The sequence below is a fragment of the Nicotiana tabacum genome, chromosome 19 (assembly GCF_000715075.1).
Source record: "Nicotiana tabacum cultivar K326 chromosome 19, ASM71507v2, whole genome shotgun sequence".
NCBI lineage: Eukaryota > Viridiplantae > Streptophyta > Magnoliopsida > Solanales > Solanaceae > Nicotiana > Nicotiana tabacum.
Genome location: NC_134098.1, coordinates 3,984,344 through 3,995,475, shown reverse-complemented (window position 1 = coordinate 3,995,475; position 11,132 = coordinate 3,984,344). Strand labels below are relative to the sequence as shown.

Below are 11,132 nucleotides of genomic sequence, written 5' to 3'. Positions count from 1 at the left end.
TATGTGTTGATTTTGTACAAGATAAGTTTTTTTTTGTGACACTTTATACTAGATAAGTGTTGTATGTCTGTAGTGTACGAATGGATGTAATTTATTTAATTTTCCTTGTGAACAAGTTATATTAAAATTATAATATGGGGATTAATCAAAGGCGAAATAAAGTCAATCTTGATTTTCATATATTTTTTATAGAAATTCCTTGTACATATTTATACAACTGGGTGCTATGTTGGACTCGGGAGGCGCGATACAAATATGGACGATTATTAATTTATATGTTTTGAGATTCACGTGTTCACCAAAGATAATAACTTAATTACTTATTTCGCTCTTAAAAGTCAAATAATGAGTTAAGTTTTTTTTAATATTCACATAAGATACTAGGGGTAGCTATTTCCCCCTTTTTATATATTCACATAAGATACCACTTTTCTCACATTTTGATCTATTCACAAAGAAAAGGGAGTACGTAAATAAAGAGTAGATACCGAATATTTAACTTATCTTGTCAGAAAATGAACAATATTTTTGTAATTTCATTATAAAATAATTTTTAATTTATTTGTATTTTACAACATTTTGTGATAATTCATACGGGCTATACGTGCAACGCACGTGTTCAGAGACTAGTAATATAAAATTCTCTAGAGTTTAATTACATCGGAACTTGCTGAAATATTCTAGTTGCAATCACAAGTGAGTTGTTCTACTTCTTTTATATTTTCTCTTTTTTCGAGTTATAATTTCTTGAAACAAACATTATTGTTCTTTTTGAGTTGATTTTTGTGCAATTTATACGGGTTATCTAATTGATATTTTAATTTGCAATTCAGCTTGAATTCAAATGAAGAGATTTTATCATGTAGTTCCTTCCAAGCCTTCAAAATCAAGTTCAACACCTCAAAGTTCATCTAACTTGGAAGAAACAGTTGATGAGTCCGAACAACTTCCACAAAGTGAAGAAGTTAATTTAAATCGTTTTGAGACTGATCGAGGGAAAAGATTAGCAATTCAAAAATATCATCTGAATGACCGTGATGCAGTAAGAAGAGCATATATTCAACAAGGTCCTTGATGACCTCGAAATCACAGTTTCCCTCAAAGAAATTTTTATGGTCAATTGCGTTGTTTGAATCCTCGATGGTTTCTTGAGTATGATTGGTTGGAGTATAGCCTAACAAAAGATGCGGCATATTGCTTCTATTGTTATTTGTTTCAAGATGAATGCATTAATCGAGGGGAAGGAGATGTATTTTCAAGCATAGGGTTTACAAGTTGGATTAAGAAGGATAGATTTGCTATACATATTAGTGGACCACACAACGTTCATAATCAGTCAAGAAAGAAGTGTGAAGATTTGATGAGACAAAAACAATCCATTCAAAGTGCACTTGCTAAACAATTTGATCAACAAAAGTTAGAATACCGAACTCGTTTAGAAGCTGCAATCGATATGATAAGATATCTTTTGAATCAAGGATTATCATTTCGGGGACATCGTGAAGGTGAATCATCTTTCAATAGAGGTAATTATATTGAACTTCTTACATGGTACACAAAGCGATGTAAAGATATTGATGATGCATATTAAAAAGCTCTAAAAATAATCAATTGACTTCTCCATATATTCAAAAGGATATTATCACTGCATGTAAGATAAAAACAATTAAGAGTATTATCAAGGATATAAATGATAATCACTTTTCAATCTTGGTTAGATGAATCTCGTGATGTATCATGTAAGGCAAATGACTATTGTTCTGCGTTATGTTGATAGGAGGGAAAGTGTGATTGAGCGATTTATGGGCATCGTTCATGTTCGTGATACTACTGTTTTGTCTCTAAGGAATGAAATTTTTAGTTTACTTACTAAACATTCTTTAAGTCCATCTTCTATATGTGGACAATGCTATGACGGAGCAAGTAATATGCAAGGTGATTTAAATAGTCTTAAGATCTTAATGCAAAAAAGAAAGTAGAGGTGCTCATTTTATTCATTGTTTTGCTTATCAACTTCAACTAACTCTTGTTGAGGTTTCTAGAAGATGTGATGAAGTGCAAGAACTTTTATTATTGGTTTCTGATATACTGAATATGGTGGGAGTTTCTTTCAAGCGTAGAGATGAACTTCGTGAATCTCAAGTAGAAGAATTAGAAGAGGCATTGCGTAAAGGTGAGCTTGAAACCGGTAATGGCTTGAATCAAGAATTGAGTCTTGCTAGAGCTGGTGATACACGACGGAGTTCTCATTACAAATCCTTTAATAATTTCATTCCTATGTTTGGCCCTGTTATTTATGTGCTTGATGTTATTGCTGGTAATGCATGTTTTGAAGAGAAATGTATGGCAAGGGGATATCTTAAAGTATGTTTAACATTTGAAATTGTCTTCATGTTGATTTAATTTTAGCAATCACAAATGAGCTTAGTGAAGCCTTTTAAAAGGAGCAAGATATGGTAATGCCATGTTACTTGTTGGAGTGGCAAAGGATCAATTGCAAGAACTGAGAAAGAAAGGTTGAGATTCACTTATTAATGAGGTATCTAAATTCTGTATGAAATACGAATTTCCATACCTGAATTTGATGAGCTAGATGTTATCCCAGGAAGATCACTTTGTAGAGTTGCTGAGTATACAGTTTCACATCACTACCATGTTGAGGTATTTTATAGAATTATTTATTGGTAATTTCAAGAACTCAATCTTTGATGAGGTGACAACCGATTTGCTTTTTGGAGTTGCTTGCTTGAACCCGATTGACTTTTTTTCCAATTTTGACATTGCAAAGATATTGAGATTAGGTGAGTTATATTCTGATGATTTTGATAAATATTCTATGGCCGATCTTTGATTTCAGCTTCAGAATTACATTGTTGATGTCCGAGATCATGATAAAAGGTTTTCAGATCTTAGGGGACTTGGTAATCTTTCCACGAAATTAGTAGAGACAAAGAAATATGAGACTTATCCTCTTATTTTTCAACTTGTAAAATTTACTATACTTTTGCCTGTTGCTACTGCTACAGTTGAGAGAGTTTTTTCGGCAATGAAGTTGATTAAGACCGATTTGCGGAGTCGAATGGATGATGAGTTTTTGAGTAGTTGTTTGGTGCCTTATATGAAAAAGGGTGTATTTAGTCTTATTCCTAATGAGGCTATTATGAATACCTTCCAAAATATGAAAATTCGTCGAGGAGAGTTGTAGTAAGCTATGTTTGTTTATATGATATTGTTACTATATTTGTTTCTTTATCTATTTTTTTAAATGTCGACATCGTTTATGGGAAATCCTGTGTATACCCCATGATGCTCGCACTAAGCATGTTGAGATTGATTATCACTTTGTCCGTGACAAAGTGGCTCGAAAGGATCTCTCAGTCCAGTTCCTGTTAACAAAAGACCAACTAGCTGATGTGTTAACCAAGCCTCTCGCTTCTGCCATATTTGAGCTACTTTGCTCCAAGCTAAATGTTGTTTCTCTACCTTCAGCTTGTAAGGGAAGTATTAGAGCAAGTCCTACTTCATGGAATATTTTTAGTGAAATCAATCTCCGAGATGATAAGAGTTAGGTTCAAAATAGTTAACTGTGTGTTACGGTGTACCTAAAACTCTAAGGGGTCGTTTGGTAGAAGGTATTAGAAAAAATAATGCAAGCATTAATTCCATGCATTACAAATATTAGTTATACATCATACTTGGTATTATGCTATGTATAAGTAATGCATAGAAAATCATGACATTAGTAATGCAAGGGTTTTTAATACTTGCATAAACATGATTAAAGAAACTAATTGCCTTCCTCAAATCCCTAAAAACCCATCTCAATTACTTTCCCCCATATAATTAGCAAACAGACTCCTCTATGTACGCTTTGGCCATGGAAAAGCATAGGTGCATGCAGTCAAATCATCTTCTTCTTCTTCATTTTCCTCTTCTGAGATCAAAGTCACGTGTACATGTAAAAGGATTTTCAGTGATTTTGTTCTTTGCCCCCCCCCCCCCTCTTTAGATTCCACTCATGGAGTGACGACACTAACTATTGGTTTCTTTGTTTGTTGGGGTATGTTTCTATATTCAAGAACTAATATTTGAGGTATTTTGTAAAATTAGTTCTTAGTTCTGGTAATTTCGTTTCTGGTGCTTCCTTTTGAAATGGTTTGTTATTTACTCATTGTTTGCTCTCATTGTTGAAAGAATTTCTTATTCTGTTATCTATGTAGTTAATTTTTATGGCTAAAGTTAAAAATTGTGCAGGTTACTTTTGTAAACACCCAATTTTAAAAAAATTATGCAATGCTTTAATTCATCAAACCAAACAGTTGATAAAAATAATCTCAGCATAATTAATGCCAGCATATTACTAATACCAGCATTACTAATACAATCTATTTAGTACTATTCTTATATCTCGTACCAAAGAGCCCTTTAAAAAGAATTGGCTGAAACTCTATTACTTTTAGCTAAATAATGGCCTGAAAAAATTGATTAAAAACAAATATTTTTAAAAATTAATGAAATATAGGTTTATTTTAAGAAAATGTCACGTGAACAAAAATGTATTTCATCCGTAGCACAAAAAATTAGGGCAAACAGAATTTCTCTTCAGCAATTGCAATCAGATGACGAGAACTTCTCTGCTGCGTTACTCTTGCAATGGTATTTTTCCCTTTATCTCATTCTTTACCAATTCTCCTTCTGCTTCGGCAATTGCAATCAGATATTATTCTTCATCTCATAGCAATATTGAGAATGTCAAGTGTTTAGATGATGCTCTGAGTCTCTTTCGTCGAATGGTCAGTACGCAGCCTCTTCCTTCTGTTTTTAGCTTCTCCAAATTATTAAAGATTATGGTAAATATGAAGCATTACTCTGCTGTTGTTTCCCTTTTTCGACAAATGCAGAAATCTGATATCCCAATTAGCGATTACATCTTGTGTATCGTGATTAACAGTTATTGCCTAATGCTTCGTACTGATTGCGGATTTTCGGTGTTACCCATTTACTTGAAGAATGGCATTCCATTTAATGTTGTCACATTTAGCACCTTACTAAGGGGACTCTTTGCAGAAAATAAGATAAAAGATGCAGTTAACTTGTTCAAAAAGTTGGTGAGAGAGAATATTTGTGAGCCGAACGAATTCATGTATTCCATAGTCATGAATGGGCTTAGCAAAAATGGCCATACTCAAAAAACTTTTGATTTGCTATGGGTAATGGAACAAGGAAGCACTAAGCCCAATGAATACATCTATAACATTGTTATAGATGCCCTATGCAAAGATAGAATGTTAGATGCCGCAGTTAGCCTTTTTGAAGAGATGAAACAAAAAGGCATTCCTCTGGACATTGTCACATATAATTCATTGATTGATGGTCTCTGTAAGTTTGGTAAGTGGGAAAAGGTTAGGCCTTTGTTCTTTGAAATGGTAAATCTTAATATTTATCCAAATGTGCGCACTTTGGCCATTGTAACAGATGGATTATGCAAAGAAGGGAAAGTTGAAGATGCTGAGGAGGTAATGAGACACATGATTGAAAAAGGCGTAGAGCCTAATGTGGTCACCTACAATGTGATAATTGATGGATATTGCTTGCGCGGTCAAATGGATAGAGGAAGGAGACTTTTCGATTCCATGATAGATAAGAGCATTGAGCCTACCATTATTAGCTATAACATATTAATAAATGGATATTGTAAGAAAAAGAAATTGGATGAGGCCATGCATTTGTTTCGTGAAATTTCTCGAAATGGACCGAAACCTAACATTGTTACATACAGTACTATCTTGCAAGGTCTATTTGAAGTTGGAAGAACTGACTTTGCCGAAATATTCTTTGCTGAGATGCTATCTACGGGGCTCAAACCTAATATATTCACCAATGGCATTTTAATTGGTGGTTATTTTCAGAATGGGCTTGTTGAGAAAGCTTTGTTGCTTTTTCATGAGTTGGAAAGAAAGAGAGAATATACTGATATTGAACTTTACAGTATTGTAATTGACGGATTATGTAGAAATGGTAAGCTCGACGAAGCTCGTGCTATATTTGAGAAGCTTTCTTTAATTGGAATGTCTCCTGATGTGATAACTTACAATATGATAATAAATGGATTTTGTCTAGAAGGGTTGTTAGATGAAGCTAAAGATATGCTAAAAAAAATGGAGGGTAATGGTTGTTCTCCAGATAATGCCACTTACAATATTATTGTTCAAGGATTTCTCAAGTTTCGCAGAACTAGTGAAATGACAACTCTTTTGAAGGAAATGACTGGAAGGGGCTTCTCATTTGATGCAGCTACAACAAAGTTACTTATACACCTTATGGCCGAGGATCCTTCTTTGCTTAACATGATACCACAGTTTCACTCACTCAACAACAATAAACCCAGTGAATTCACACAAGTGGGGATAATATCACACTTTCACTCGGGAAGTAAAAAGTGAATATTTATATCACTTGGTTTATTCAGCTATATTTATCACTATGATGTAATTTCCTTTTACCTCTGCAAAGGAAATCGCATCTAATGTAAATGCAGAAGCTGAAAGAATCTCAGTTAGAACATCCAAGTAAGCCTATTGAGGAGGTACATCAGTTCTAATATTTGATTGTTATGCCACTCTACTTTATCTTGGAAATCATATTTTATTTCATTCTTAATATGAGAAATGATGCGAGTTATAAGTCTAGGAATAACTTTTTTCCGTGGTGTTTAGTGGTCTTCAGGTGTTATCATTTTCTATCATCAATAACAGCTTCCTGTCTGATGAGCAGCTTCTTTCTACATGACAGAGTGAAGCATGGTGCTGGTATATTCTTCTCCAGGAAACAATACTCTTCTCCGACTTTAGAGCTAAGAACACTTCGACTAGAATACAATGCGACTTTAGAGATAAGAAAACTTTCGACTAGAATATAATGTGACTTTAGAGATAAAAAAAACTTTGGCTAGAATACAAGGCTAACAAGTTCCCTATATATCTACTAGTGCAGTTATTCCTTTTACAGAGGAAATGAGCAAAGTAGTCAAACTCCAGGAGAAGCTTTTACAGCGGAAGTATGGGTTTAATGTTATGGATGCCGTGGTGTTAAGACTCCAATTATGGATGTCAGTCGCACAAAACAAATGACTGTTTTCTGGTCTTCACTGGCACAGAGCATGAGCAAGCGCCCAATGAAGGGAATGCTTACAGGCCGTGTTACCATTTTAAACTGAGATGGCCAACCAAGGTTTGTATTCTTAAGCTTCAACCGCTTTTCTTTCCCCCCATTCAGCATCATACACATCTATGTTGACTGATATTTTATCGCTTTTCAGATTTTAGACTTGTTATCAAATTGTTTTGGCTATTAACGATTGAGGTTGAAGATCTTGAGAAGGCTGCATTAATGTCAAGAGAGGGTTTGCCGCTTAGAAAGTTTGGGGAAGCTTTCTACTTGAACTGGGCTTTACATTCATTCGGGATAACATTGTAAGTCTAGGAATAACATTTCAGTGCTCCTTAGTAGTCTTCAGGTATTATGCTGCCGAGGTTGCTTTTATGGCTTTAACAAAATGTTCGTATTCTCCTCCGCCTTCTTTGCGCTAGAGCCAAATCGATGTTAAGGAGACTTTCTTCAAGCTAATAGATGTTTGTCTTGAGATTAACAAACAAGGACATTTTAATGCTGTTGGAAGACTATCGAAGATTTCACTTTTGTACAGTAAATTGACATCTTTTCCCATTTCAGGCAAATTTTTCCTTACCAATGATCCTTCAACTGTTCTCTCGGAATTGGAAGGTGAACTTAGCAAAACTGAACCTTGCATGGATTCACTCTGTCCATTTCTGGTTGTCAAGAAAAATTCAGAGGTCCGTCTCATATTTCACCATGTACCCATTCCAACTACTGTGATTGGCTTATTATTACCGGTTCTGATGCAACTACGTATTCATGCCTTTGGCAGATGAAGAGGAGATGGCTCACTCTAAATATACATCTCCACAGTCCATAGGTGCTGAAAAGGTTAATGCATGTTCAATGTAAATGAGAAGCCATCTTCTTAGATGGAATCATTGTGCCATTTGCCTAGAGAAACTATATCATCAGCTGCAATGACACCATCCGATTCATCTATCATCCCGAATGCAAATTCTACCGCGACGAAGACTCCAGAGGCATATTACTTACGTTTAGTGTCCTCTTGAACACAGAGGCTGGCAAGGATGATTATAGCTACCATCTGTTAAAATATTTTTATGATTTATTTTCTGAAACATTGAAGTGTTTTGGAAGTTAAGTTGTATTAATATGAACTTAACAGGGTAAGTCCTTGTCATATCTTAGTTGACTAACTGGAACTGCCCGAGTTCTTGTCATATCTTAACTGCTGCTAGATGGTTAGAGACCTCAGATGCAGATACTGTGCTTCATGATCCCATTTCCCTTTTACAATCACCTTTTCTGCTTTATCTGTCGAGTTAAATGAGCGCTTAGGACTTGGATTTGGCCATTTGCTCTCCCCTTCAGAAAGCATACATGAGATACAAACCATTTCACCTCATTAGCACTTATGATTTATTCAAACAAATTGATTGATTACAGTTTAGAAATTGAATAGTTATTCTATTCACAGTCATAGCTGGGAGGAAATGCACATATCCCAACCATTTGGGTTACAGGAAAACTTTATCCATTTCTTCAGCTTCGTTCGCAGACTTCATCATGTTGGCGACATAGACCCCACTACCAAGAATCAACAGAGCAACAAGAGTCATTTTCATCATTTTCCTTGGCTTCTTCAGGTTTGCAGCCAAACAGCTAGCGTTTCCGGTTGTTTCATCATCCGTCCAATCATCAGACGATTCATCACTTTCAGATTCACTGTAAGAACTACTTGAACTACTTTTATCTGCTGGTGATTTTTCTCCAAGATTTCTAGCCTCTGTTTGCTCGGTGGTTTTAGGACTAGTGTTGTTTTGTTCTTCTTTTGCTGGCTCTTTAGCAGAGTTATTAATATCAGCATTATCCTGCTTAGTAAATTCATCTCGTAAAGAGGTCTTCTGTCTTTTAGCAGGGGTATTCTCAGCTTCTGAGGCTGGCAATTCCTTATCATTTTTCAGTGTTGAAGTTATCAGTTTTGGCTGTTTAACATGAAGAATGCCATTTTCAAACTTTGCACTGATTTTACTTTTGTCACAATTTTCTGCAACAGGAAAGTCCTTCTGAAACCTCTGCCATTTATTCTGCCCAATCGGCCTTTGTCCGCTGATCTTCAGAATTCCCGTTCTGGTCAGTTGAACCCTCATCTGTTCCTTCTTGAAACCTGATGATTTCAATCTTCATCAGTGTGTTATCATATATGAAATCAATATGTTCCAGAAGATAGAATTTCAATCTTTAAGGTTAACTATGAAAATTATTAAGAAAATAACAACAGTCGCGCCTGATGTGGATACATGACTTCTCAGATATCTTAGTTGACATAAGGCATGGAATAAGTTACTGTGAGATGTGACATCTTCATCTGATTATGAACTTTTCATTTTCTGGAGAATTGTTAACATTATTCTGAGCATAGCGGAAAAAATCTCATATAGCAGTATAGCATTTTATAGAATCCCTGTAATTTCTCATGATGTTGTAAGGTTAATATCACCAGTGGGGAATCCAACATATACTAGTTGCGCATGCACTAGATGGAGTCGTACTGTATATATGTTCTGTAGAAATTCTTAAAGAATTTTTTATTTTAAGTATCAATATATATTGAGAGGTTCACCCACTGCTTTACTGGATCAGTCTATAAATCATTCTGTCGCAAGTGTATTGCATGCACCATTTTGGCGGGAGAGGGAGGTGAATTTCAAAATTTATCTCAGTTTGTTTTACTCTATATATGTGCCAACTTGTTTCTCACACGGGCGAGCACTTACATATATATAGTGAGAGTTAGATGCAATATTATCTACTGAATCCACAACAACAACATATCTAGTGTGTTCCCACGAGTGGGATCCGGGGGGTGGGGTGTACGCAGACCTCACCCCTACCTTGTGTGAGGTAGAGGCTGTTTCCGATAGATGTACTGAATCCACATCTAGTATAAATCCGTCAGTGGTGGGAGGAGGAAACAGATGATTAATGACAGGAATGAGTAAAGAATGGCACCTGGAATATTAAGGTGAAGAGTGTCAGAGAGTTCTTCTTGAACCAGCTTTGATGTTGGCACAAAATCTTCATATATTTGAGTTGGTGTAGCAGCTGCAGCTCCCTTTGAATTCATTTCCTGTGTTTCTTTCCTTTCCTTTCCTTTTTGCTAATACGTAATATTTCCTTTTATCCTTTGTCTTTGTTCTTGTTGATGGAAATGAAGTTTACACAGAAAATTCCTCAAAGAGAACTTTGTTGAATTGCTTTCTTTGTTTTCTTTCAGATTACATATTCCTTAACTTATTCCCATTCCTGTTTTTGTAAACCTTTTCTTTACTCTACATAGTTTTTTTGTACAATAAATAAACATGAGAAAAACTCCCACAATAGGAAACCTGAAGTTCAAAATTTGCAGTTCCCTATTGAACAATTTTTCCCGCTGAAGTTTCTTTGGGTAACTTGTGGTATTCTTCCTGCATGCAGAAGAGAGTTTCTTTTGATTGTTGGAAATGTATCTTTTGGCACTAGAGAAGTTGGTACATTCTTGGAGAAATGTATATTTTAACCGCTCCTAAAAATAATAGCCGATAAAATATTTTTGTTTGTTTGTTTTATATGTGTATTATATACAAAATATGTATATAATTTATACATTTTTTGGTTAGCAAATGCAATTAATTTGCCGATCGACCACTTTTGTATTTTTTTCCTATATTCTTCAATGTGGGGATCTTCATTTCTCCAACCTTCGTCTAAATTGTTTACTCTTTCTTTGCATAAAAGTCCTACTTTATTCATTTTTCGTTACCATAATGTGCTTTATTGTGGAAGCCAAAATTAGCACGTGCCTGTCACGAGCCTAACTGGCTAACTGCGGAACAATTCTCATATTATGAAACCTAACGCTGTTATTTAGAAATTAGTTAATGTGTTATGAATTTTAGTTTTTTAGTTCAATTTTTTTGGGTCACAAATATCTTTAAATTAAGATTTTTAGT

The 11,132-nt window shown here is 34.9% G+C and overlaps 4 protein-coding genes across 19 annotated transcripts; 3 read left to right on the top strand and 1 right to left on the bottom strand.

Annotated features, from left to right (window-relative positions):
• The first annotated feature begins 844 nt into the window (after positions 1–844).
• On the top strand, positions 845–1,591 carry LOC142173332 (uncharacterized). Its single transcript, XM_075238888.1, has 2 exons — positions 845–1,067; positions 1,221–1,591. Exons 1-2 carry the CDS (start codon positions 845–847, stop codon positions 1,589–1,591), a joined length of 594 nt encoding a protein of 197 aa, XP_075094989.1.
• A 503-nt stretch (positions 1,592–2,094) lies between these two features.
• LOC142173330 (uncharacterized) lies at positions 2,095–3,205 on the top strand. The gene is made up of 2 exons (XM_075238886.1): positions 2,095–2,364; positions 2,858–3,205. The coding sequence occupies exons 1-2, from the start codon at positions 2,095–2,097 to the stop codon at positions 3,203–3,205; spliced, it is 618 nt and encodes a 205-aa protein (XP_075094987.1).
• Positions 3,206–4,522: 1,317 nt separating this feature from the next.
• LOC107800809 (uncharacterized) lies at positions 4,523–9,766 on the top strand. Of its 16 annotated transcripts, none has more exons than XM_075239532.1 (7): positions 4,523–4,656; positions 4,739–4,793; positions 4,902–6,586; positions 6,793–7,230; positions 7,319–7,472; positions 7,732–7,853; positions 7,949–8,362. In XM_075239532.1, exons 1-3 carry the CDS (start codon positions 4,538–4,540, stop codon positions 6,441–6,443), a joined length of 1,716 nt encoding a protein of 571 aa, XP_075095633.1. In that variant the 5' UTR covers positions 4,523–4,537; the 3' UTR covers positions 6,444–6,586; positions 6,793–7,230; positions 7,319–7,472; positions 7,732–7,853; positions 7,949–8,362. The 16 variants fall into 16 exon arrangements, with proteins under 16 accessions (XP_075095633.1, XP_075095628.1, XP_075095627.1 ...); XM_075239526.1 differs by adding exons at positions 8,618–8,867; positions 9,197–9,766 and having other exon boundaries at positions 4,551–6,586; positions 7,949–8,306; XM_075239527.1 differs by having other exon boundaries at positions 4,739–6,586.
• Positions 8,074–11,130, bottom strand: LOC107800811 (uncharacterized). Its single transcript, XM_016624057.2, has 2 exons — positions 10,153–11,130; positions 8,074–9,307 (listed from the first exon to the last, which is right to left on the bottom strand). Exons 1-2 carry the CDS (start codon positions 10,265–10,267, stop codon positions 8,658–8,660), a joined length of 765 nt encoding a protein of 254 aa, XP_016479543.1. The 5' UTR covers positions 10,268–11,130; the 3' UTR covers positions 8,074–8,657.
• Positions 11,131–11,132: the final 2 nt, after the last annotated feature.

What these genes read in the sequence shown, in the direction of transcription:
- LOC107800809 (XM_075239526.1), top strand. Translation starts at nt 4,620, where the DNA reads ATGACGAGAACTTCTCTGCTGCGTTACTCTTGCAATGGTATTTTTCCC.
- LOC142173332 (XM_075238888.1), top strand. Translation starts at nt 845, where the DNA reads ATGAAGAGATTTTATCATGTAGTTCCTTCCAAGCCTTCAAAATCAAGT. An exon ending in AAGAGCATATATTCAACAAG is followed by an intron (nt 1,068 to 1,220) that starts GTCCTTGATGAC and finishes ATTTGTTTCAAG; the next exon opens with ATGAATGCATTAATCGAGGG.
- LOC107800811 (XM_016624057.2), bottom strand. Translation starts at nt 10,267, where the DNA reads ATGAATTCAAAGGGAGCTGCAGCTGCTACACCAACTCAAATATATGAA. An exon ending in TCTTCACCTTAATATTCCAG is followed by an intron (nt 9,308 to 10,152) that starts GTGCCATTCTTT and finishes TGAAATCATCAG; the next exon opens with GTTTCAAGAAGGAACAGATG.
- LOC142173330 (XM_075238886.1), top strand. Translation starts at nt 2,095, where the DNA reads ATGGTGGGAGTTTCTTTCAAGCGTAGAGATGAACTTCGTGAATCTCAA. An exon ending in TGGCAAGGGGATATCTTAAA is followed by an intron (nt 2,365 to 2,857) that starts GTATGTTTAACA and finishes CTTTGATTTCAG; the next exon opens with CTTCAGAATTACATTGTTGA.